The sequence below is a fragment of the Phaenicophaeus curvirostris genome, chromosome 5, assembly GCF_032191515.1.
Source record: "Phaenicophaeus curvirostris isolate KB17595 chromosome 5, BPBGC_Pcur_1.0, whole genome shotgun sequence".
NCBI lineage: Eukaryota > Metazoa > Chordata > Aves > Cuculiformes > Cuculidae > Phaenicophaeus > Phaenicophaeus curvirostris.
Window position 1 is genome coordinate 5,234,934 of NC_091396.1, and position 24,759 is coordinate 5,259,692.

The following is a 24,759-nucleotide window of genomic DNA, read 5'->3' on the forward strand; positions in this document are numbered from 1 at the left end:
TGAAATGAAGAGCTAGGGATACTGTAAGAGTACAGAAAGCTTTACAGGTGTTATAAGGAAACTCTCAGAAAAATTAGTCATCCATAAAAAGGTAGGAAGAGACAAGGCTAGGATATATTGATTCCAGCTGTAGTCTTGAATGAGTAATTGCTTTTTTTAAAACCTATAATTAAGCCAAATTACTAAATATGTCAGGTACTTAAAAAAGTGCATGACAGTACAAAACAGCTTAGCATACCACTCTGGAAAAGTGGATTCTGGGAACTAGAACCTGAAGATGTTGAGAAGCTTGGAGAAATAAAATCTATATTTGGGTGTCTCAAAATGGAGTGAATGTTTAATCTTGGATAATCTGACTTGGGACCACTAAGACCTAGCCAGTTGTGCAGTTCCTGATCCTGCAGAAATGATAGTTTTATGTCTGCTAGCATGAAATCTAATCTTTTTTCATAATTGTCTTAGGAAATTTATAAATGGTCATTTTACGGTCAGAAGAAAGAAGTAGAAAGATACAAATATGTTCCTTAAGAAAAATTGGAGTGAACGTTTCTGTAGGTTTGAAAAAGAAGAAAGCAATGTTTTCAGAAATGGTTGGGGAAGGAACAGTGGTCAACAGGCCCATCAAAAATCTAAAAACTTCAGTATTTAATTCCCCTGTTGATAGTGTCTAATTGTATCTTGAATGTCTCGAATGACTTTGAAGGGCTATTGTGCACATTTATGACTGTATGTGTGGGGAAAGTGGTTTCTGACATCTTTTCTGGATGTTTTCATCTGTAATTTTAATTCATGCTCACTTCCCTTGTCATCTGTGTTGGCCTGAAATTAGTTTAGATTATCAGAACTATTAAAGATTTTTCTGTGCTTCTGTCAAATCCTCTGCAATTGCCTTCTTGCTTGGACGTGATCATTCTATTCTAAGCCATTTCTTACATTTAGAGAGGAGCTGACTGTCTCAGATAAGACTGCTGAATATTCCGAAGTCTCAGTAATTCAGTTATTTTCACCTGGACTCTCAGAATGTGTGCCCTCTGCTAGCTGCCACTCATGGTTGAGATTCAGAGATCCCAGTGCAGTACCAAGAGATGATTTTGCTGTGTGTATAGGTACTTTTAAGGAACCCTGTAATCCATTTCACACCTAAGAATTAATAAAAATCAGATATTTGCGTTCTTTTCCATTCTGCTTGGTTGGTGATAAGTAGTAGCTCCCACAAGGAGATTGGCTATGAATAGGTTGATGTTTAAGTTAGTGCTTAGGTCCTTCCCTGTTTAGTCAGGAATATGAGCATGCTTGTCACAATCAGTTGCCCTGCTTGCATTCCTGAGTCTTGCTGAATAAGTATGAGTTAAAATATTTAGCTAAAATAAGTGTTGAACTGGAATAATTAAATGTGAGAAGAACACAGCTAGCTTATTTCTTCACATAACAGTCCAAGTAAAATGTGGCCATTATTTGCCAAAGAGCAGGAAGAGCACTGAGGCTCAATGTGAGCTAAGATAGAGTAGATAGGATTTTATTCCTTTCTTGCTTCCAAAACTTTAGGTGGGGAGAATGCAGGCTGGAGTCTAAGAAGCTTCCTTGGTATGCACCACTTGGCTTTTTTAAGTGCTCAAAGTGCATCTTCACTGTAAAAGAAAAGTACTTAGAAAAGCCCACTCTGACTGAAGGCGCAGGGACTCCTTACTCTTCTATACCATCAAGCACATTTTTTTTTCCCCCCTGTTCCTTAATATTAAATTGCATTTATTTTGTAAAAGCTTGGTAGCATACAGTATTGAAGCACCAGCTTATGCTCTTAGCAGGAATGGCTTCCACTTTCTGCTTAAAGAGATATTGTTTTCTGAAATGCTATGGGAAGCTGAAGTTGTGTCACTTTTAGTCAGCATTTTTAAAAGGAAGAAAACAGTGTTTCACAGGTCTTATTATAGTAAATGCGAAGGCAATCTAGAAATTTAGTTGATGTTCTATGATTGTGTACTCCTAATGAGAACAATGAAAATTTTGTTAGAGCATTTAATTACACAAATTACAGAGCTGGAGCATTTGTTGTTTTTTTTCTATCTATGATCTTTTTAACAGCCTTCAAGCTTATAAACATAAGAAAGATTCTGATTCTGTATTGAGACATTTCATATATGAGTTCATAATAAGGGAACAAAAGAAATACAGTTTTTTTCCGGAGAATTTTTATCATAAGGTGACAGCTCTAGTGGTGCAAAGTAGTCATTTACTCTAGTCATTATATCTCCTGATGGATTTCAGAGGTGGCAGATAAACACTGAAGAGGTCTTAGGGCCATGATGTGATATTGAAAGCTAATAAGTGGCTTGTGCTTGTGAGACATTGTTGTTTGAGGAGTGGTTGATCCAAGACTTGTGGTTTGTGATAAAAGTTAACCCTGAGAAGTCATCCCTTTGGCTAATCATTATACTTTCCATGAACTGATCACAGGGTAAAATGTTGACTCACTGGGCTAAAGAGAGCACAAAATCCATTTTTTTTAATGCAGAAACTTATAAAGGTGTTTTTAACTAAAGCATGCTGAAAAATGAAATAATTCTTACAGGTTTGCATAACAAGGAGATATAAATAAAAGTAAAATATCCTAAGACAGTAGTAATAATCTACACTAAATGAAAACGTGTGGCTTTACAGTGCCTAGCTTAGCATACTGATATGTTACATTGGTTCTGAATAGTAGTATCTACCAATAATAATAAAGTATAATACTGATACTACATATGAGTTCAAAGGAGAATTATTATGCTAAAGGAGCAGGAAATAGACTAGGATGTCATAGTCTTAGGGGAAATGGTAACAAAGAAAATGTTATAGAACTCATTGTCTCATGGATATTATCTAGAATGCCAACAGAATAGCAATACTGCTTGGGGAGTATAAATTAGGTGCTGAATGAATAAATCGGAGGGAGATAGGTTCCAGTGTTCAGTTTCGATTATAATTGTAAAGACAAAAATGAGAAGTCAAATACTGTGATTGCATAAAAAGCTAAAGGCAGTGCAACTGCACCCTTTTTTACCTATAAAATGTACCTAGGCTTGACAAGGCTGTATGTGGAATACTTGATGTGGTTTTTATTGGACTGTGAAATGGATGTAGACTGGAAGGGGTGTCTGCAGTTTCATTAATGGAGTTAGTTCTTTTTTGCGAGTTGGATTACAATGAAAGAACGAGCTAACTAAGCACAAGGAAGATGCATTGGTTGTTAATAAAACTAATCTGAAGTTTAAGTGTAGAATTGAATGTTCACACTGAGAAAATGTCCACTTTGCTAACAAGTGTTAGACTTTTTAAAACACAACCTCACAAGCTAGTGTTACATGATTAGACTCATGAAGTTGGAGTGCACTAAAATGATAAAACTTGGTTTTTAAATTAGTAGCATGTTTAACAACAGTTTTAAAAAACACCCTCAATGAATAACAGCTTCAAGATAGCCCTATGAAAATTTGCTTACTGTAGATGAAAATTATATTTAGTATAAGCTAAAGTATTTTGAAGTTTCTTGAAGAATATCAAAGCTAGGGACTTGAAAAAAGATCTGAATCTGGTGTTTAGGTCTTAAAAGTCCAGGTCATCTTTTTCTTAGCTGACTGTAGGGGATGCTAGGAAAGTTTAGGATCAGCGAACTAGAAATTTTACTTTGCTTCTTTATGGCCTGGTGGAATTGGCAGAAACTTGTCTTCATATAAATGCAAGCTGGAACACAAGTAGCTGATGTCTGGGTTTCTGGTTTCCCTCCATCCAGGAGAGAAAATACAGAAAAAAAAAGAATTACCAAAATGACTGTTTATGTATCTCAGACAAATAGAAATTGGCTCTGGGATGTTAATAGAGAAAAATCCACCAAGAATACACCAGTGGAAGGGGGAGGCAAAATTCCTGTTGTGAAATTCTGTAAGGTATTTAGTTATCTCTTACAGTACTTTTAGTGCCTCTAGATAAAGTTGCAATTACTTTCACTTTAGACTTCATCAGAGAGAGATTTTAACACATCTGTGAGAATTATTGAAATCAGCAAGAAAGAACTTCAGCCACTTGTGTCTTTACAGAAAAAAGTAGGAAAGTTCATCATGTTTGTAGAAATGACTTTATATGGCATAAAATAAATTGTTCACAATGAAGCTACTCAGTATTTATGTTAAGGAAAAAGGAGAGCTAATAAAAATTCTCCTGTACAAAATGTGATGCATGGATTAATGATAAACTGTAGAAACAAACCAGCTAGTTTTTGATGACAGAATTAAAAGGCAGTGCTTGAGGTTGTTTTGACTACCAGTATAGTTCTGTGCTCTAATGCGACATCTCATTTTTGCTCTTCTAAAAGCATGCTTGATTATGCATAATAAAAGAACTGTGAAGGATTTTCTGTTTTATATTACACTTCTGGTATAAGTTAGTGTTACATTTCTTAGCAATCAGAGAAAAGGTGGCATTTTATCCTACATGGGTTCAGTAGAAGACTAATATGTTGTCATGGTTTCCTGCTTTGAAGTTTTATTTTCTCCTGACTGAAGCTAGTTGTACAAATACATTTTTGAACAAAATAGTTTTACTGAGAATGAATTGGTGGAGGAATCCAAAAAGCCTGTGTGCACCAGATAGGTTTAGAGAGAGAATTAATGTAGCATGCTAAAGTTTTTTCAGAGTAATACAGCCAATGTAATATTAAACATGAATATCCAGAATAAATAATAAATGTTTTAATACCAGGTTGCATGTTTCATATATTTCAGGCCATAACTTCTGTGCAGAGGGGCACAGGTGTGGTGAAAATTCAGAGTGCAAAAACTGGAACACAAAAGCTACTTGTGAATGCAAGAGTGGTTATCTCTCTGTCCAAGGAGACTCTGCGTATTGTGAAGGTAAACAACATTCAAAGACCTGTCCCCTTAACAACCTACTCAGTATTAAATAAATGGGTGATGAATGAATTTCATTGCAAAGTTCAGTTTCATAGTGGCGATTATCCCAAGGGCCCTTGTTGCATTCTTAAACAAGGATTGTAGATTACAAGTGGTGCTGGACCACTCAGATTGCCTTGTTGCAGTAGTGCCTTGGCACACCATGACCATGCTGTCATTACAATTTTTGAAATACTGTTTTTTTCAGACAACACCTACCTTCTAAAATGCTTTTTAGAGAACAACATCTTTATTAGACGCATTAATTTAGGAAGTGGGAATTCTGCTGACATTTGTGAGAAAGGCAAGTGCGAGGGAGTGCTGAGGCTTGAATATAGAAATGATGATCTGCAGTCCTTCCTGAAGTACTTCTGTGGGCCAGATACTTTGCTGAAATGGTTTTCCTATGATACAGAAGAGACCTATTTCTTAGAAGAGTGTAGCTGAGGTACTTCTGTTGATGTATTATTCCATCACAGGAGGAAATGCAGTGGGGCATTATTCTCCTTTTTGTCTCTCAGTTTTTTCTAGAGGTTGCTTTTATTCGTAGCTATGATGTACTTACTAAAAGCTGAACTGATGAATCAACTGCTGCCTTAACATTGTGGGGTTTTTTTTTTTAATGCCCTTTTATGTCAGTCTGCAATATTTAATCTTTTGGCCATCATAATAAGGTTTTGAACTACTTCCTAAAAATACTTCTCTAGAATCTTTTTCCAATAATACTGGTGATGGGAGGGAGATGGCAATTTTGACAAGCTTGTTAGAATGTACTGTAAGAATTGGAAGACAGGATGAAAGAATAAGAGGCATGCATGTACTGGGTTTAAATAATCCTCTTTTCATAAAAGAACATTTTAGTGCGTGTAAGTGAACAGGACTGCTTTAAATAGCAGTTTATAAAACTGTTCAGTAAATTACCATTATAAATCTTAGGATATTTAGTTGGTTCTCTACAAACAAAAACTTGAATGGTCTTACATATGCACTTTCAGTGACTGAGAAAACAGTTTACACTTTTCTTTTGAAAGGTAGGCAGCAGATGTATTGTATATAAAATCTTTTATATACATAAAACTGTGAGAAGAGCTGTTCCATGCGTACTGTGTATGACATTTTGTGTCAATTAATTTTGGAGATGTTGGCAGTGCGCTAGTGGTGGGGAAAGAAAGAGTGTTTTGAAGAAATTAACAGGAATTACAACCTATCTGGTCAAAGTTGTGCAATGTTTTGGAAGGACAAGTGAAATCCCTAATTTCTGTACATTTGGATGAAACACAAGGCAACAGAGCAAACACAGATGCTTCTGCTGCTGGAAACTGTGGGTCAGATGAGAGAGGCACTTTCTGCATGTTATGAAATCATAAATTTGCTGGATAGAGAGTAGTTCTTACAAGGAAACGTAGAGAAGGGAAGGCTTTTTAGTAAGGGGAACTGAAGACTTACAGATGCATTAGCCAAGGGGGTACTCCTTTCAGCCTGACAAAGAGCTTCCTTTGACTCTTCAGAACAGCTTTCTGCAAAATTACTTTATATGCCCCTCTTGCCTCTTTCCTCTTATCTACGTCTTTAATTTGCTAAATAGAATCATTTCATAGTTGGCTGCATAATGTTCTCAAATGCATGGTGAAGCTGTGATTTAAATAGATGGGCTCAAGGTAATGTATCTGATGGTAAAATTTGGCAAGATGTTGGTATAGGACAGGGTGGATTTGTTTAATGGAGTTTTGGATTTCATTCTGTTATGTGTAAGAATTAAATATGCAAACAACAAGTAGCAAGCATAGAAAATATCTGTGGAAGCAAGAAAGATATTTTCTCCTGTAGTTCCAAACTTGCCCTTGTCATTCCTAAGCCTTCAAACTTAAAAGGCGTGTAATACTACTGTCGCCTTTGAGATAGTGAGGTAAAGCTAATTCATGTTTGTGATGTATGCTGGTAAGTGACATCTTAGTTCAGAGTGCTCCAGATCATTAACTTGCAGCTTTCTGGATTTCTTATATTTTCCAATGTATTTAAAATACTTACACATGTGAATTCCAAAGTATGGTATTATTTTACCTTCCCTGTGTTTTTTTATTGTTATTTCTGCTTGTTTTTATTCACATAGTTTTATCCTTATGGCAACATTTTGATCTTTTAAGATCTCTCAAGAATTGTGGTTTTTTCACATGTATCTATGTCCTTTCTTTTTTCTTTTTTTTTTTTTTTTAACCATTTTGTATTCGCATTCACAATGTGGTGGAAAAAATTAAAAATATTCTAACTTTTATCAGAGAATTGGCATCAGGAAATTTGTATTGTAAATAACAAAAACCCAACAGACTTTTACTGTTCATTCTGAGTAACTACTTCTCAAGTAGTTAGCAGCTCCTCACGTCAAAAAATACACATGTAGGGTAACGACTCACTATATTTTGACATTTTTGAAATAACTTAGATATGTTTAGGCAAGACAGTTTCTGAAAACAAACAAGTAAATGAAGCTTGTAATGAATGAAGGAGATAGTGGAGATTCTCTGTGTTCTGTAAAAGCAATAAATTCCACTTTAAATCAGAAAATTTTGGGGGTTTTTTGGACATCTGCTTCCTTGTCTTGCATATATGAGACATATGAGCTTTCATCATTTGCAGAGAGGTGTGTAGAAATATTTCTATTCATCATGTTGACTGAGGTTTAACCACTGGTGGGGATACTCGGGCACAGATGTTGACAGTGTCCGTTTATCTCTGTCACACATGCATGGATAGATTTTAGGAATCATACAAGTAGATAAAGAGTTCAGTGTCTGCAGGATGCAAACTCTCAATTTGTAGCAGCACATGCACACTTGAAGCTATGACATTTTAGCACGGCATATGAGCACCCGTGTGGAGGGCTGAAGTTGCATCTATGAGAGTTTGTTACAGATGGCACAGCAGTTTGGTGGCAAAACCAGAACCAAAATGGGGAATTCATTTGAGTGTCTCATGCTGATTCTTCCAGACACATTATGTGATGTGTACAGCAGACCTGCAGGTATTCTGAACTTCTTCAAAGCCCCAAAACTTCGCAGTCTCTGACTGCTTCACAAATAGGACAGTCCACGTAATGACAACTAAGAGACAGAAAAGCATCAGCAGATGGAGGGTCTGAAGTTTGGAGTTGAAATAAAAAAAAAAAATCAAGCAAAATCAGCAGAAAGTTAGGCATGTTGCTTATAATCCTCACTTTGTACATGCTAAAAAGCAAAGATCTATGTCTTCTGAGAAGGATATGATGATTTTCTACTGTATATGTCACAGTGAAGAGCAAAAGCAGAATAATTTTTCCTGCCTTATTTCAGTTCTGCGTTCTTTATTGCCTTGTTAGCTTGAACCATTAACAGCCCTTTTCTGCCTGCGAAGTTATGTTACTGCAAAAGTGATTATTACCTAATTGCTGTTGAGCTCTGATTCATGGTGAGAGCTGTTTAAATCTGAAGTGGGATGAATCTCCCAGTTAGGATAAATGCATGCCTCTCTTCGCTGGCAAGTGCATCAAACAAGAAAATTAGTATTAACCTTCTGACCTTCATGCACAACTGCTTAAGCCCACAAGGAAAATCTAGTAACACTGATGCTGTAGCATGCTGCAAGGTGCCTTGTGATGTTAAAACACTAGAAATTTTTTCCTTTTTGCTTCACCAGTGTCACCAGAGAATGATCCTGTGATAATGGGTGTAAGAAAAGAAAGGATCCATTGACTCAAGTGGGCCTACAACATTAATATTCTCATTGTATGACTATATAGTAGAGTGTGTTTTCCCTGTATAGAGAAGTAGGATGAGACTTTCGCTAGGATGTCTCTCAGCTGTTGATGTAAAGGGTATAAACAGGCTGTGTGAATCTGAGTTGCTGTTTTAGGAACAGGTGAAGAAAGAAACCTCTTTTACAGGAATATAAAAATCCAAAACACCTTCTCTGGTCAAAGTAAGCTGTTAGGAAGTGGCTAGGACACAATATCTCAGGGGAGTCTGCTTTTCCATTAAAGAAAAGGCCAAAAATAGCATTGAGGATGCCTTGCTTTTTTTTTTTTTCTTTTTTTTTTTCCCCCACTTTCTCCTTTACTTGTGAAGTTGCATGGATTAATAGTGAGAGGAGAGGAATTTCTTTCTATGAGATTAATACAGGCAGTTTTGTTAGTTTCCTTGTATGACCAGACCCTCAAGGTCACTGTAGTCCTATTAACTCAGCTTGAAGAGTTATCTGCCTTAATATTTGTGAAAAACCTTCCCATTTTTGTGCCCTGATAGAACCACTCATGACTTCCATTCGGAAAAAAACAAGTCATTCTTTCCCTCCTGTGCTCCAAACATGTTGGTTTGTATTTGTTGGTAACAGATTATTGCTCATTTCAAAAAACATCACATAAGCTATGAAATATTAGCCAAAGGGTAAGTACTTTTTAGAAAACCTGCTCACTTAGTAGTGTAACGAAGAGTTAATGGTTTTACTGGGGTGGCAGATTTTGGGGAGATGGCATAAATATGAATGAAAGCCTTGGCAGAAAACTCAGTGCTTATTTGCCCTTGAGCATGGACACTGTCTGTCTGGTGTCCACCACAGCCTGATACTGAATGTGGTGTCAGGAGAGCTGTTGACAGATGGTGTGGTTAAGGTTAGGGACATTTCCAGTGCAGGCTAGGAGCTCTGCTTACTGTACAAGACCTCTGAGAACAGACTAGATAAAACTTTGTTTCTCACTTATTGATAAAAAAAGGCTAATTTTTTTCAAGGGGGGGGTGTATGTGCTTATGAACTTGAATTTAGAGCTTTACAAGTTAGTTATCTCAGTATTTGACCTTTTAAAGCAGAGATCCTATTCTTAGTTATGCTTGTAGAACAGCATCATTTCGCAAAACAGGAATGTTGATTACCTTATGTACATAAGACTGTCAAGCTCTCACCCTGAGGGAGAGTGAACTTGAAATTCTGCTGCTAGTTATTTTAAAAATAAAACCATGTTTAATTTCCTTGTAATTTGTAGGTATGTTCTGGACACATGAAGTGGTCATTACTACTCTCTGTTTTTTTTTTCCTTTGAACTTGAGTAGTCAGCAAATTCTTTACAGGAAAACAGTCATGTAAATATGTTGAAAAAATCAATTCTGAAGATACTCACATTAATGTAGGTTTGGCCAGAAAATGTTTGTTTTCTGAAAGTCTTTCAGAAAAAAAATAATTGCAGACTGCAGAGGAAAAAGATTTTTTTTTCCCCATTGTCATAGAAATAATGAAAAAAATAGCCTTTTAAGATTAATGTTCCATTCCAGATGCAAAGACTTCACTATCAGCATGCTTTAATGAAAAAGAAAAATAAAAGTTTATTTCTGTTGCAAAATGCAGAGGAACAAGAAAATCCTTCATTGTACAACATGGCTTCTGCTATGATTCTGAAGATGAGAGTGCTTCATAAAGCTTACCTTTAAAGTTCAATCCTTGGACTTATCACATCCTGTATGTAAATAGCTGTTTGGTTTGCAGAACTTTTCACAAGCAGTTTAAGCTACAAAAGAATAAAGCCAGTGCTGCACATGGCCTCCAGAGTAAAAGTCTGCTGGCAATCCTCTGAGCTTCCACAGCTGTTGTTTTTTCTTGCTGTATATAAGAAGTTGAATTTTGTTGAGTTTTCCCCTCCTTCTCTGTAGTGATTTCACTGCAGCTGTTCTAATTTCACTGCATTGTGGCTGGGGCGATGACATTAACATTGTGTGGTATCATGGGAACCTGTGTGTGGCAGTGATGTATGATTGTGTTTTGGATGGTGTCCATTGATTTGGCTTCTGGATGAACTTTTAATGACAGCCCTCTGTTTGTTGTCCTCGGAAACCTGCCTCACAAGGTGTTTGTATTTCCTGCAGTCCTTGTTCAGCATATACTGTAATAAACTTACATTCTGTACTGTGTTAGGTGTACATATATGCATAACTGTAAACTGGATACTTCATGAAATTACCTGAAGGTTAGAAAATGGGACAAACATTGATGACAAATGACTACATTCATTGCAAATGCACTGAACTTCTCTCTACCTTGAAATAGCAGCAAAGAGGAGGGCAATGTTGCAGTCAAGATGACCGTTGCTGCTGCAAAGACTACCTCAATGGCAAGGTTTCAGGTAGACCCAAGTCCTCGTTTGGAGACATAAACCGCACCTCTCCTCCCTAAAACAACAGAAACACCAAGCAAATAAAATCACACCCACCCCCCACCCTTGTTTTTGTAGACGTATGACTTGATGCCAGGTTGGTTTGTTTTAAAACTTCAGCGTCTTTGACAGACACTTGTTAACTTTTTAAGACTTCAGTTACCTGCCAGTGTCAATTTTAAAATTCCACTGATTTATATAATCTTATTTATCAATGAAAGTCCTTTCTCTTGGTGATATGCTGCAAATAATATGTGTCCTTCTTACTGTTAGGGTAGCGAAACACTTCTTACTTTAAAATGTTCATTCTGTGAACTCAAATTCATCTTTTAAAACAAGATCAAAAGGCAGGCACTTGTCAGACAGTCTCCTGTATTTGTGGGTTTATGGACTTTAATAAATGAGACAAAAGTTTCCTTGTACTATGAGGTGCTAGTGGAGAAGAATGAATTGCAACCAAAACAGACCCTCCCCCCTGCCAAGTACATGCCTATGTTCAAAGTCAGGGATGATCTCCTTGCTAGTGGACTGAAAGTTTTCAAATAAAAAGTTAAGATCTTTATAGTAAAAGATTCAAAAGCTTGTTGGAAAAGGATGTCTATGCCTTATATGACTCTAGATGGATTATTCATGTTATCAAAACCGCTTTTATATTTACAAGTGAATTTGTTTAAATTCATATTCCAACTACTGAACCCTGGAAAGTGAAATTATTTGCCATCCCCTGGAGTTACTTTAGTTCTTCTGGTGTAATGTCATGCTGAGATTTATATGAAAATAAATTTTAATTTCTAATAAGGTAACCATATGTTTTGGAGTTGTTGTAATAAAGTGTCATAAATAATTAGGGTTCCAAAGAAATGCAGCCTTGCAACTGTCAGTTCTTATGTTAGTAACTTGCATTTGGATAGATTACAATCATTGCTATTAAATGAAAAATATCTCTCTGCCCAATCACAATGGCAGTGAAAATCCTGCTTTGAGGCTGTTGAGATTTTTTTGTGTTCACATGGAGAGATGGGGGATGCTGTCTCTTCTTTCACAAATGCTGTTACATTTTAGGGTTGCATTTTTCTGGATTGTATTAGACATAATTTGATATCTTATGTATAAAGCTTTGCTTTTTCACTTTTGTTACTTGCCAAGAGAAGGCTGATAATTTCTAATACCGAATGAAACAGTCCTGGCCTAGTTCACTCTCTGTCCTTAGGCAGTTCAGCATCTCCCCAACCTGTATTTGTATTCGGCATCCAATACAGGAACTTGGGGAACTTCTGCAATCAAGATCTCTTTCTGTACCCACAGTCCAGATTTGGGGATTGGGAATATTTGTGCATTTTTGAATTTGTGGACGGGTGTGAATAGGAGTAGAGATGGAATGAACCGCCTTTCTCTAGGGCAGTCTCCCTAGGACACGGCCTAGAGTTTAAATGCTTCATAAACTGCGCTTTCACAGCGTTTACTTCCATTTATTTTTTTAAAAAAGGATTCTATCTCACTTTTAGGTGGATTAAAAAAAACTCCAGTCACATGTTGTTGGCTTTTAATTGTAGCATAATCTGACTTAAAAGCTGACCAGTAGGAATAAAAAAAATGATGTTTGTTCTTGCTGGGTCAGCATCATTATCTTCACACTATAACGACCCTTATAGCAAATTATCCCTTTACATGTTTCAGCACTGAAAGAGGGAGAAATTCATGCTGTAAATGGTGACTTATGTATGTACTAACCCACATGAGCAGAAAGGGCTCCTGTTACTCTTTCCCCATTAATATTGGTCCTGATAATGCCAAAATTCTTGCTTCAAATGACGACACTATAGTTACTGTGAAACTTCTGGTGATGTCAGTGCAAATGGGAAAAATTTGAAGAGTTTTTAGTGGTGCTGTGGCAGTTTAAACCAGGTAAGTGTTTACATCAAACAGTTGGTAGCAAACCAAAGGAAAAATTCTGAATTGTTCTTGTAATGATGGTCAGAAGTTTGCATGTGGTTGAGCTGGGCTGTGAAATGCTGAGAAATATTGGTAGGTAATAAGGAAGTTTTCCTTGATCTTGAATGTAAGCCACTTGTTAGTGCATTTATACAAGTTGCTAAGAATTGTGCACTTAGCTCTGAAAACGTAATTGAGTTGTTCAGGTTTTGCCTTTTTTAAAATCTGGAGCAGACTGGAATTGTTGAAAAAAATGACGAGTGTGCGCATACATGCAAAATGATGTTTTCCTATTGCAGCACAAAAGGCTTTAGTTGCCTAGAGTCTGACAGAATAGCAACTTCTTCAAGGGCCTGTGAAGTCAATGTGAAGACTGCAAGGATTACACTGATGTTGTGTTTTGGGCAATTTTGGTGGAACTAATAAATGTGCATTGGAGTTATAGGGTCCTGTCTTCCATTGACTTTTGTGTTATGAAGCCCAGTGATGTGTTTACTTTTAAATTTGATTTATTGACTTCATATGAAGCCCTATATGTGGGAAAGGGCTATGACAAGGCAACGTGCTCTTAAGTGCTGTGAGTTAGCATAGCTCCACTGCCAACTATTTTAGCTGGAGGTCTGCCCACTTCAGAGAATGATTCAGATCAGGTTGCCTCCTTCCTCCAACAAAGTCCTGTTGTTTTATCTGATAATGTAAAAAATCGCCTTTTCTGAGACCATTCCTCAAAGAGCATTAAAAATTAATGTTGATTTTAATGTCTTTTGAGTTGGATACTGTTACACAAGCTGTCTCTGATTTCTTTTGTGTAGGATCATCATAAACCCTGCCTTCTGCTGTGAGAAATACACAGAGTGGGTTCAAAAAGGATAGCTTTGTTATTCCTTGTACAGCTGTTTATACTGAGCTGTACACCCTCTGAATACTTGGGAGAAGCTATGAGATTAAGTACTACAGCCAAGTCCAACTAACTTAAATATCACATACGAGCAAGAGCAATACATTTTGGGAACATGGTTTTAAAGTTCTAGCAAATGGAAATGTCAATCAACACAAGATAAGATTACTTTGGCTGTCTTTTTCTTCCATTATGATATCTGTTTTGTAAAGGACATCATTACTCTGGAGTGTATCACTAATTGTTTTTCACTGCCTGGAAGGTCAATTCTTTTAAAAGGTAGTGGATGTTCATGATTTAAGTTGACGAGAAAATTCAATAACAAAAAGTATTAACTGAAAAACAAATGTCAGTAGTGAAGCAGTAGATTTACTTTGGATGGCTGAGCAAGTCTTGTCTAGCATGATTTAGGGAATATTTCTAGAATGGATTCTGGCTGTGGCTGGGCAATTGCTGCAGTTTTGCACAGCAGTGTACCTGGGGTTTGATGGACCCTGTGTAACCAAATGCAATTGCGAAGTTAGCCCTGCTTTCCGAAGAGGGTTGGAATAGAAAATCCCCAGAGGTAGCTTCTAACCTGAATTTTTTTTTTTTTTTTGCCATTCTCTTATCTCTTATCCTGTCTTGTGTTTTGCATTGAGAGTGCTGGAGGAACATTAGATGCTCTTGACTCCCTGTGGTTACCTTTTGCAGTGTTTTGGAATGCACAGAGAGGAACTATTTTGCATAGCTGAAAGTCTCAAAATCAGAAAAAAAAAATCTCTTTTTAAATGCTGGTACTTGCAAACCTTTTTCCAGCCGCTTGAAAGAAACTGGTGCGGTTTTGATGCTCAGACTGCCTCTCTATTGCTCTTAAAGAATGGCTTTGCAAGCATAGAATTCCTTGTCCAAATAGAACAGATGTGGTTTTGAGGCAGTCTGAGTGTAGCTGTAAGGTTGTCATGGGTAAGTCAGAAGAGGGAAGGATGTGCGTCTGTCCTAGAGCAAGGTCTATTGCAAAACAAAATGAACAACCCCTGCCCCACATCAATTCTGGGAAGAGAGTAAAAAAACTTGATTCACTAGAGGACCCATGTGAAGGACTTAGACAATTCTGGTCTCAGCCTAAGGAGTGTGGGGTCCTGAGGTAGTGGATACAGTGGAGTACATGTAGAAAATCATTTTCTTCAGGTTTGTATGTAGATGTCGGGGAACTTGGGGGGAAAACAGCATTAAACTCTTCAGGGAGAATGTCAGGAACTGTTCTCATTGCTGAGATGTGTCAAATATATATGTGTTTTAAAAAGTGTTTTAACCCATTTAAGCAGTTCTAATTGCTTCTGTACAAGTGGGTCTGAGGCTCTGGTGCTTCTGGAACAGATGCTGAGCCAAAAGTGGGTAGGAACCCTGAAGGATGCTGTGGCACTTTGCCTTGCCACAAAGCCACAGTGCTCTGTGTGGGAGAAGGTAACAGAGGGGAGCATTGCTACCATGAAGGTGAAAGTGAAATGCCAGGGCTTTGGAGAGCCAGAAACTTATGGTGCCCAAGGTCTCTGATACAGGTTGCAAGTACAGTAGCTTTGCTGCATCTGGAGGACACCTATAAGATGTTTTGTTTTGACCAGGTCTGTGATTAAAATTATAGACTTTGCTCTACCTCAACATAATTGCAAAAGAAAAATAAAAAAAGACAACAAACCATACAATGCCCTTCTCCCAACAACTGTTATTTTTTTTTTCTTGGAAACTACTGACTGAAATTAAGTTTTTTATCCTTCGGTCAAAAAAAAATAAATGGGAAAAATAACCAGTTTCTCATAAAAATATTTATTTTTTATTATTTTTAATAGAAGCTCTGTTTTGCCTGTGGTGATAGCGTAACTGGCGGCTTTTTCAGTAAATATTATCTATTGCCATTTTCTTTATGTGAATGTATTTTGTTTCCAGTAGATGGAAAACCAAAATTGGTTTAAAAGTATGAGGTTCTCTAAATCCCTGACAAATGTTGGTTTATACTAACACATATTTCCCTGACAGATCTAGTAAGTGACTCACTGATATGGTTGCAGGTATTCAAAGCTGATGTGCATATAAAAAGGAAGCACAAAAGTTAAGAAATCATTGGATTTCATTGCTAACCTAGGGCTTTCTAGATGATTAACTCTTTACTTTCTGTTCAGGATTTCAGCATGCAAATTTTGCATCTATTTTTTTGGCATTTTTCTCCTTGCTACTTTTGTTGAGGGTAATTTGGAAGGTTATAAAAGGTATGTCTGTATTAAGTGGAAACCATTCTGAATTTACTAAGAGGTATTGAGCTTTTGGCATAGTCCAGATGTAGTAGGGTTACACTGGTGTATAACAATTTTAATATAGCTGTTTCTGCTCACAAATGAAATAGACATACTTGATTAATATATTAGTCTTAATTTTCAAATAATAAATCCCTGTTTTCTGTGCAGTTTGTTTATGGAAACACATTTATTAATTTAATGAAGAAAAAGAGCGGCGTATTATTTTCTTATTGTATTGTATGTGGAGCTATATTTGAACTGAAAATAAAAATGAGTGCTTTGTCCAGTTCCACTGTCCTAGTAAGGAAAGGAAGCTTTCCCTGTGTCTTCATGGATATACTATCTGCCTGTTTCCTGGTATATCTGTGTTCAGGATTCTCTCTTTTAGTTTGCTGTCTGGAAACTTGGATAACAGTGTTAACAAAATCCTTCATTGTCTTGCTAGCGTACTGCGAGGTTTACTGGATGAAGGTAGTTGATAAGAGACAGCACTATAATACCAGAAAATAGACTGATGTAAGTGTGGAAAAGTAAGCAAACTGCTTCTGTAATAAGAAATAAGTTTTCCTTTGCTTTTTTCTTTTAAATTTTATTTACTAAATGTTATTGACAGATGAGGAAAGGCATTCTATAAAATATTAATGTACATATTTAATTTCTAGAAAGATAATTCCTCTTAGTCTGTAATTTTTTGACAGAAAAATTGATTTCATTTAGGTAGGTAGCTGCCTTTTAAAGATCTCTCCAAAAAGTGCATTTTTCTAAGACCTCTACCTCTGTTTAATAATCTGCTTCTTTATAGCTGAATCTTTTTTGGAAGCCGGGAAAGGGAGTTAAGAAAAAAAAGAGGCTTTGGTTCAAGTAATTGAGGTTAGTACAGAAGTCTGTACGTTATCTACATCATAACTCTTACATTGATGTTAGTTTCCTATTGATTTGCTGACTCTTACAGTATTTCTAGTATTCAAATTTTTCTCCAAATGGTACCTTACTAATTTGTTCAGTTAGTGGAGCTGTTGTTTGTCTCTAAAGGGTAAATTTTAAATTACCTTTTGGGTATTCTAGACATTTGTTCACTGTCTGTTGTTCTTAGCACTTCCTTTTACTTCTAGATTAGGTATCTCAGTTTTCCTTCTCGCTTTTGGTAGTTTATGATTAATTGCGTTTTATATATCTGATTTTTTTTTAATTGGTTCTGTATGAAGATGTTGCTGTGTTTATCTCTTGTCCTGAACTCCCTCTCTGAAGCTGTATATGCCTCGTACTGGTTGTCCCTGTAGGGATCACTGTGTTTCAGGAGTAGAAAATAATTTCTCTCTACTTACAGACTTAAAAACTTGTTTGAAAATGATTAGGATGAAATTGGCTGTATTAAATGCAAGTTAGGTTTACATATTCTCAATTCCAATTCTGTTTTTTCCCTTGATCTGATTTCTTTAAAATACATTATTGTTATGCTTAACGTGCAATAAAAACAAACAAGGCAAACCCTTTCCTCTGAAATGCAAACTCCTTTTTATCTCTCATCTTTCTTAGGATTGTTTACCTCTCATCTTCGTTTTCATTATTTTGTTTCCCTGATTCTTATGACTCATGTGTTCCCTTCAGGCTTTCACCAGAGAATGCATCTGTACATATTGATAGCTATTAGTGCTGAGATAATGATATGAATGCACAGTAGCATCTTCAGACACGAAAGTGAGGTAGCGTTAGCTCAGAGACACACTGTGTTTTGCAAAAGGATAGAAGATCTCATTCGCAAAGGGTTTGCATGGAGAAATTACTGGTTGCCTCGGGTCTGGCTCTATGCTTAGGCAAAGCAGGCAGCTTCCTGGAGCAGCAGACCTCTCTTGTGGAAGGTTGGCAATGCTCTTACTCTACTTTCCATGTGTTAGAGCCCAAGATGCAGAGCTTAGTGGTGCTCTTGCTTCTGCTGCCCTGAGGAGAGATAATAAAGTAGGGCCTATCATTATGATAGGTGTTTAAGAAAGAGCTGTTGCCTTTCCCACTTTTTCCGTTTCCTGAGTAGCAGATCACTTGGGCACTGGAACAGGTTAGCCAGAGAAGTTATGGATGCCCAGTTCCTGGAGGTGTTCAAGGTGAGGTTGGATAAGGCTTTGAGCAACCTGGTCTAGTGGAAATCGTCCCTGCCCATGGCAGGGGCGTTGGAACTGGGTGATCTTTGAGGTCCCTTCCAACCCAAGCCATTTTAGGATTCTACAGTTTATTCGTTTGCTTTCCAGTCCCCTGACCATAAGATAGTAAAACTCAGTTGTGTGCAGAGTTGCTTCAGTTCTTGGCGATACCATGACTATGCTTTTGGTTGGCTTATGGTTCTTCCTCTTCAGGCTTTTTCAAAGACTGCAGTGCAACATGTAGGCAATAGAAGAACCACGGCAGCCTGAAATTGTTGCTAATGCATTCCAGTGTCCAGGAGTAGGACCAATCCTGATTATTTTCTCTCCACGAAGCTCTTCCTTACCACTGGAAAATGAAAATTATTTTCCATCGTGAGTTTCTTAGGCAAAGCAGCGCATGAATTTTGCAGTGCTTACATCATGGAATCATTCAGGTGGGAAAAGACCTCCAAGATCATCAAGTCCAACTGTCAGCCCAGCACCACTGTGCCGACTAAACCATGTCATGAAGTTCCATGTCTACACACTTTTTTAACACCTCTAGGGATGGTGACTCCACCACTTCCTTGTACAGCCTGTTCCAATGCTTCACCACTCCTAATATCCAGTGTAAACCTGCCCTGCCATATGGTAGCTTAAATGACAAAATGGAAAATTGGGTAGATCAAGATCATTGCTAGATGTTAGAATCTGTGCAACCAACATTTTGGCTGATTCAGTTTCTTATAACACTACTTCATGCATGGGAATAATTTCTTGGTTAAGCACTTTGTTGCTCTGGAATTATAATGTGTATTTAAGAACTGCTATATTGGTAGTGAAAAGTTTCCTCTATTTACTTGGGCGCAAGTGACATTTGAAGGTCAGGCCTTCTGCTCTGTTTTGGAGTTTGCTTTGACCTGTTACCCCTTAGGTGACTTTATTTGTTTCTTGGCTTTCAGTTTAGCCAGCTGAATCAGTGCTGTTGTGAAAAGGTCAGCAGTAATCTGAAGTGCATTCAGTTTGTGAAAGAATGTGAGGTACGATTTCCAGTCTGTCTTTTCTAACAGAATCAATTCAGAACCTGGCACTGCCACTCTGTGTGGTTTTCATTTAATGATTTTTCTGTACAAACAGTAATATCGAATTTGGCTAACACATGACACGCCTCTGTGGCTGGTAGGGCTGCTGATGCTTGACAACACAGCAGCTGCAGTGCACTAACATACCTTTCAGTAATCACCAACTTGCTGACTTTACTGTCAGTGCTACCCTAGGTAAAAGGCTAAAAAATATTGGATATTATAAAGCGTATGGCTTTCGCCATACACTGTTTCAGTTGCCGGGAGCACTTGGTTTTGTGCTGTGGGTATACAGGGAAAGCGGTAACTCAGTCTAAGTGCTAACAGATTCTGTCAGTTATTTCTTGGTTAGGATTGGCATTATTGGATATTCATTATGTGCGACAAATGATGAATGTGGAAGCAAACTGAACCATCCTCTCTAATTAAACATTTGTATTTCAGGTGAGTAGAATTTTTCTTCTTAGTTAACACAATATAAATAGCTGGAGCTCAGTTACATCTGTTTTGCAATTCACATAAATCTTGAAATGAACTAATGAGGAACATGGAAAAGAGAACTGTATGTTGGACTACATGGGAATCTAATCAATATGAATTCCCCTGAGCAATATCTGTTTTGTGCTAGGTTCCCATTGATTTTGTAAACATTTTAGCAGTAGCCATAATACCCTTTGAATGTAAATCATTCCTTGGTAGTTTCTCCTGTATTTTAATTAATTCTAAAGTGACTGACTTGAGAACTCTTCCTTTGATATTATTACTAAAGCAGAGACATTCTCCCTCATTTTTTTCACAGCCTTAATCTGACCTCTGTGAAATCAGCAGGCATATTGAATTCTCAAGAACTGGTGAGGGTGAGAAAACCAGAGACAGCCAGAAAGTGTCCAAGTTAGAAATGGCAAGAAAATCAGAAATCCTGAGGGAAAAAGCAACCCATTTTTAGTGAAGTATTTTCTTTATTTTAACTTGCTTGAGTTTCTGTTATGGTTGATAGTACCCTGTCCTTCAAAAGAAAAACTTAAAGGAGACCGAGATAGTCATTCTGGGACTGAAGAGCTGGGACACAGCTACTATATCCTCCTTCTGATTTAAGGATGCAGGGGCCATGAGCTGTCTATGCCCTTTTAAATTGAATTAGTTAAAAAAATTTTTTTTGAACCTGTAACCTGGTTGGCTGATGCAATTTCTTTGACTGAAGTCTTGTCCTTAAGGTAAAGAGTTGATAGTGAAATTTTTTTCTTGTGATGTAAAAATAATTATCCAACAACTAATGTAAAAGCTGGCATTGTTACTCCTTGAAATATATATATTAGGAGGTATTTTGGCCCATGAATAGAAAGACTGTATCAACTGTTAAAGTGTTTGGAGCTAGAGGAGGAAAACTGGTTTCGGGCTGTCTTAATTGCAGCAGCATCAGATACTATTCTTTGATATTCCTGATCAGGGGTGCGTTTAAACCCGAGGGGGATTTTCTTTGAACATATGTCAATTGTATGTTTTATCATAGGTTGGTTTTATGTAGTGAAGCATATTAGATTGTTACTTGGCTATATCAAGAAACAAATGTTTGCTTCTTGAAAGAAATGAGAATGTATTTTTGTTGCAGTTGTTTAACCAAAAGCAGGACTGAACTACTGTGTAAGTCTTAGCTGTATTGCAGGAATAATGTGAGGTCATGGTAGGCATATAGGCAGGAAATAGTCTGTATATGTATGTGTGTATATATATGTATGTGTGTATATATATAATTAACTTAACCTGAATCCATGTGCTTATGGTGTGCCACTGAAGTTGCAGTGTTGGGAGTTTTGCTAGTTTTATAGTAACCCTTCCTTAAGGGATGACATTGCTGTTTAGGGTAGCTATAGGATGCCATTGTAATCTTGGTTTTTTTCTTACTCATAATTATATATCAGTATACATCATTTTATATATATTGGTAAATGTGTATAGATATCACATGGCATGAGAAGATGTAGAGTATGTACTCATAACTGCTTTTATTTCTACAGTGAGTGAGACTTAAGTTTTTGGATGCAGAGTATCGCTGTGCTAGGTGTTATTCAGATGTACGATAAAAATAGGATTTGTTTTCCAAGAAGCTTTATAACCTAAGTATAAGACAAAAAGTATACAAAAAAAAATCTGGGAATAAGGTTTGAAGCTGACATCCTGTTTTTCTTAAGTGAATAATTTCTGCTTTAGAATTTGCTTTCATAAACCTAGAATAATTCTGTTGATATGCATTGATTGTGGTGATGAAATTAAGACAGTGGTATCACTCTCCTGAAAGTAGGAAGTTCTTACTTTAGGAAAAGCTCTCAGTCTCTACAAAAGACTTAGCCCCCAAGTGAAGAGGATCATTATGCCCTGCTTAAGATCAGATCTTAGCAAGGTTTTTCTCTCTGTCCTGCCCCACTACAGTGGCAGTCATTTGAATGTAGCAGTGTATCACTTCCATCTAAGGGTAGGCTCCAGCGTGGCATACTGCCCTGTTCCAAACACTGTCAGGAGATAATACTAGGAAATCACTGACAGCTGGAAAAATGCAAAAACATGGAACTGGTTGGAGTACACCTTTAGCTGAACCATTTTTCAGGGCTTCTGACATGGGAGAGGATTATTCCAAGGAGACGTTGAACGGACCGATATGCTTGGGGTGATAATGCAGAACTCATCTCAAGTGCAATGTGGGAGAATGACTGAATGTACTTGGTTTTGGTTTTTTGTTTATTTTGTTGTTTTGTTTTTTTTGTTTTTTAGAAAGAAAAAGTAATAAATTGTCAAAGGTTACTATCGATTCCAGTTGGGAGTCAACCTCTTGGCACCAAATGTTTACAGTTAAAATGGGAGTAGTACGTGATAAACCTTGAAATAGAAGAAAAACATGGCAAATCATTTAAGGAAGGTAGAGAGAAGATATGATTAAACCTGTTGTTGAAACTAAATCATGTGAACTTGGACTCACACCTTGACTTGTGTAGCTTCACATGATAAAACAGAAAAAATAGTGCTTAGAGTAGGTCTGGTAAGTGTTGTATGGAATGTCCTTTCCACGTGTTGTTTCTCCCCTGCTGGCTGCTGGGGCAGAAGCTACAACTGAAAGCTGTTCCCTATTACGCTTACGCTGAATTTTCCGATATGGGAAGTAGCACTGGTTAGATTTGTGAAAGCTTCTCTGAAGCACCTAACTTCTTGATGTCTTAGTGTTTTTGGGCTCTGGTTGTCAGCTCAGTAGTCTGTATGCTGGTTAGCTTTGTTGCTTATGAGATTTCTTGTTATAGTTGTGCGCTGATGTGGTAGAATTTGCATGAATGAACAACTTGTTATAAGTTTTCCTATGAGTATCCAGCACTGCAGTGAAAGAGAACCACAGAACAGTCCTTGATAAATAGCAAGGCAGAGATTGTGCTTGGGCTGTGGCTGCGGAGCGTTGAACTGAACAGTGCCTGAAGAGTTTAGACGAATTTTTTCTTAAATATGATATTCTGTTCTCATGATCCTCTGCACTTAGAAGCCATCTCTTTTAATACTTATCTGTCACAGTTGTCTTGAACGATATGTGAGTAGTGAAGGGTAAGCATGAGGATAAATGTTAGTGTATGATCAAATCAGTGTCCTTCACAGCTTGTGTTGCATGTTTCCATTTAATTACTACAGGCTTCTCACACCAAGTTTCATGGGTTTCCCTCAATCGTCTTTTTTACCTCTGTAAAGGATGGAGTGATGTTTATTGTTACCTCAAAGTCAGTTTATTGTGAAGAGGGAAATTTTGAAAGGTGTTAATAAACTAAAAGTTAAGGTACTAGAAAAAGTGTTCGTAGATTATCTGCATTGCTTATTTATGAAAAGAAACATCGTCCATCGTTGTATGCATACTCATACATATTTATAAACTAATATATTTTAGAAGTTAGCTACATCTGTACCTTTAGGCTCTTGTTTCGTCTGTTGTAATCATGTTGCAATAATTAAAACATCAGAGAAACAAACAAACAAAACCTCATTTTAGTGTAATAGAGCTTATGATGCCTGACAGATAGAAGTAATTAATATTTGCATGCAAAGCATACAATGGGAATGCTATCAAAACTGTGCACTAACAAAACTGTGTGTCAAGGAGGCACAAAGTACACTTGAACTGCGTGGAATGTGCTGATACAGGACTCATTTGGGTTTTCGTGTTTGCTCCTTTCCGGTATTTTGTTGTACTAAGAGGCTGCATTTGTCACATTTGAGCCAAGCCTAGTTACTCACCAGCTGCTTTCATTGCATTGTTTACTAAATTCTCGTTGACTCCAAATGGTATCTTTCCTTTCAAAAAGTGCCAGTCATGTTTTTTTCTAAATGCCTTGACAACCTTCATGCAAATCCCAGGCTCCTACTGTGTAATTGACTTTCTTTTCATTTGGATAGGTTAGCTATGAAGACTGACTGTCATTTTTATTCTTTTGATAGGCTTCTTGATTTTAGCTGAGATTTCTGACAACTTTGCTGTATCCTGTGATCATTATATATTTCCTCTAATGCTTAGGGCATCAATATTACTGACTGGTCACTGGCCCTAGAACTAGAAGTGAATAGCTAAACGTACTGCTTTTAACTGTGCTTGCCTCACTCTCTATAGAAGGGCATGATGTGAGAGTTGAAGAGCTATTTTACAAGTGGTTTAAGCAGAATACAAATACTTTCCCAAGCCTTTTATTGTTACTTTTTCCATTGTCTGAGCATTGATGTTATTTTTCTAATGTCTTATTTTTTAAAATTACTGAAAAGTCTTCCTAGTCTCTCCATGGGCTCCTTAAGTTCCACTTCCAGTGGACCCAGAGCTCAGTGTGGTCCCACAAAAGTGGCAGCTGATTGCTGGGGTCCGGCATGGTTGTGTTGCTGCAGTTTCCTACATGCTGGATCCCAAGAATGCATCTCCCAGGGTACCTGACATCGACTTCACAAAGCAGTAACGATACAGTGACTTGCTGATTGCCATAGGGACAGGAGCAGTGCTTGCAACGAACAGATAAAAAAATCCCATCTTTCTTGTTTGCAAATGAAAGAGTGCAGTACATGCAGAAGAAATGATACATTTTCACAAAAGAAAACTGTACTTACATGTATAATTGGTTACTGCAGACATTTCTTTCCTGACAAAGAATTAAGCAAACACTCCATGAGCTATTTGGCATGATTAACCACCCCCCCCAGCATGGTTCTTAAGAGTTGGTAAGGCAGACTTGAATCAAGTTATCTAAGATTTGTAATGACACTTCCAATGACAGTAATCTGCACGTCTCAGGTGACAGCCTGGGTCATTGAATGTTAGTTTGATTGAACTTAGAAGTCGCATGAGATACTGCCTT

At 37.2% G+C, this 24,759-nt stretch overlaps 1 protein-coding gene across 3 annotated transcripts in view; it reads left to right on the forward strand.

Moving 5' to 3' along the window:
• Nucleotides 1–24,759, forward strand: part of NELL1 (neural EGFL like 1) — a 297,253-nt gene that overhangs the window by 87,956 nt on the left and 184,538 nt on the right. For all 3 annotated transcript variants that reach the window (XM_069857451.1, XM_069857452.1, XM_069857450.1), the window contains exon 12: nt 4,761–4,889. In XM_069857451.1, the coding sequence (XP_069713552.1) occupies nt 4,761–4,889 (129 nt within the window). The remainder of the gene's footprint in view (nt 1–4,760; nt 4,890–24,759) is intronic.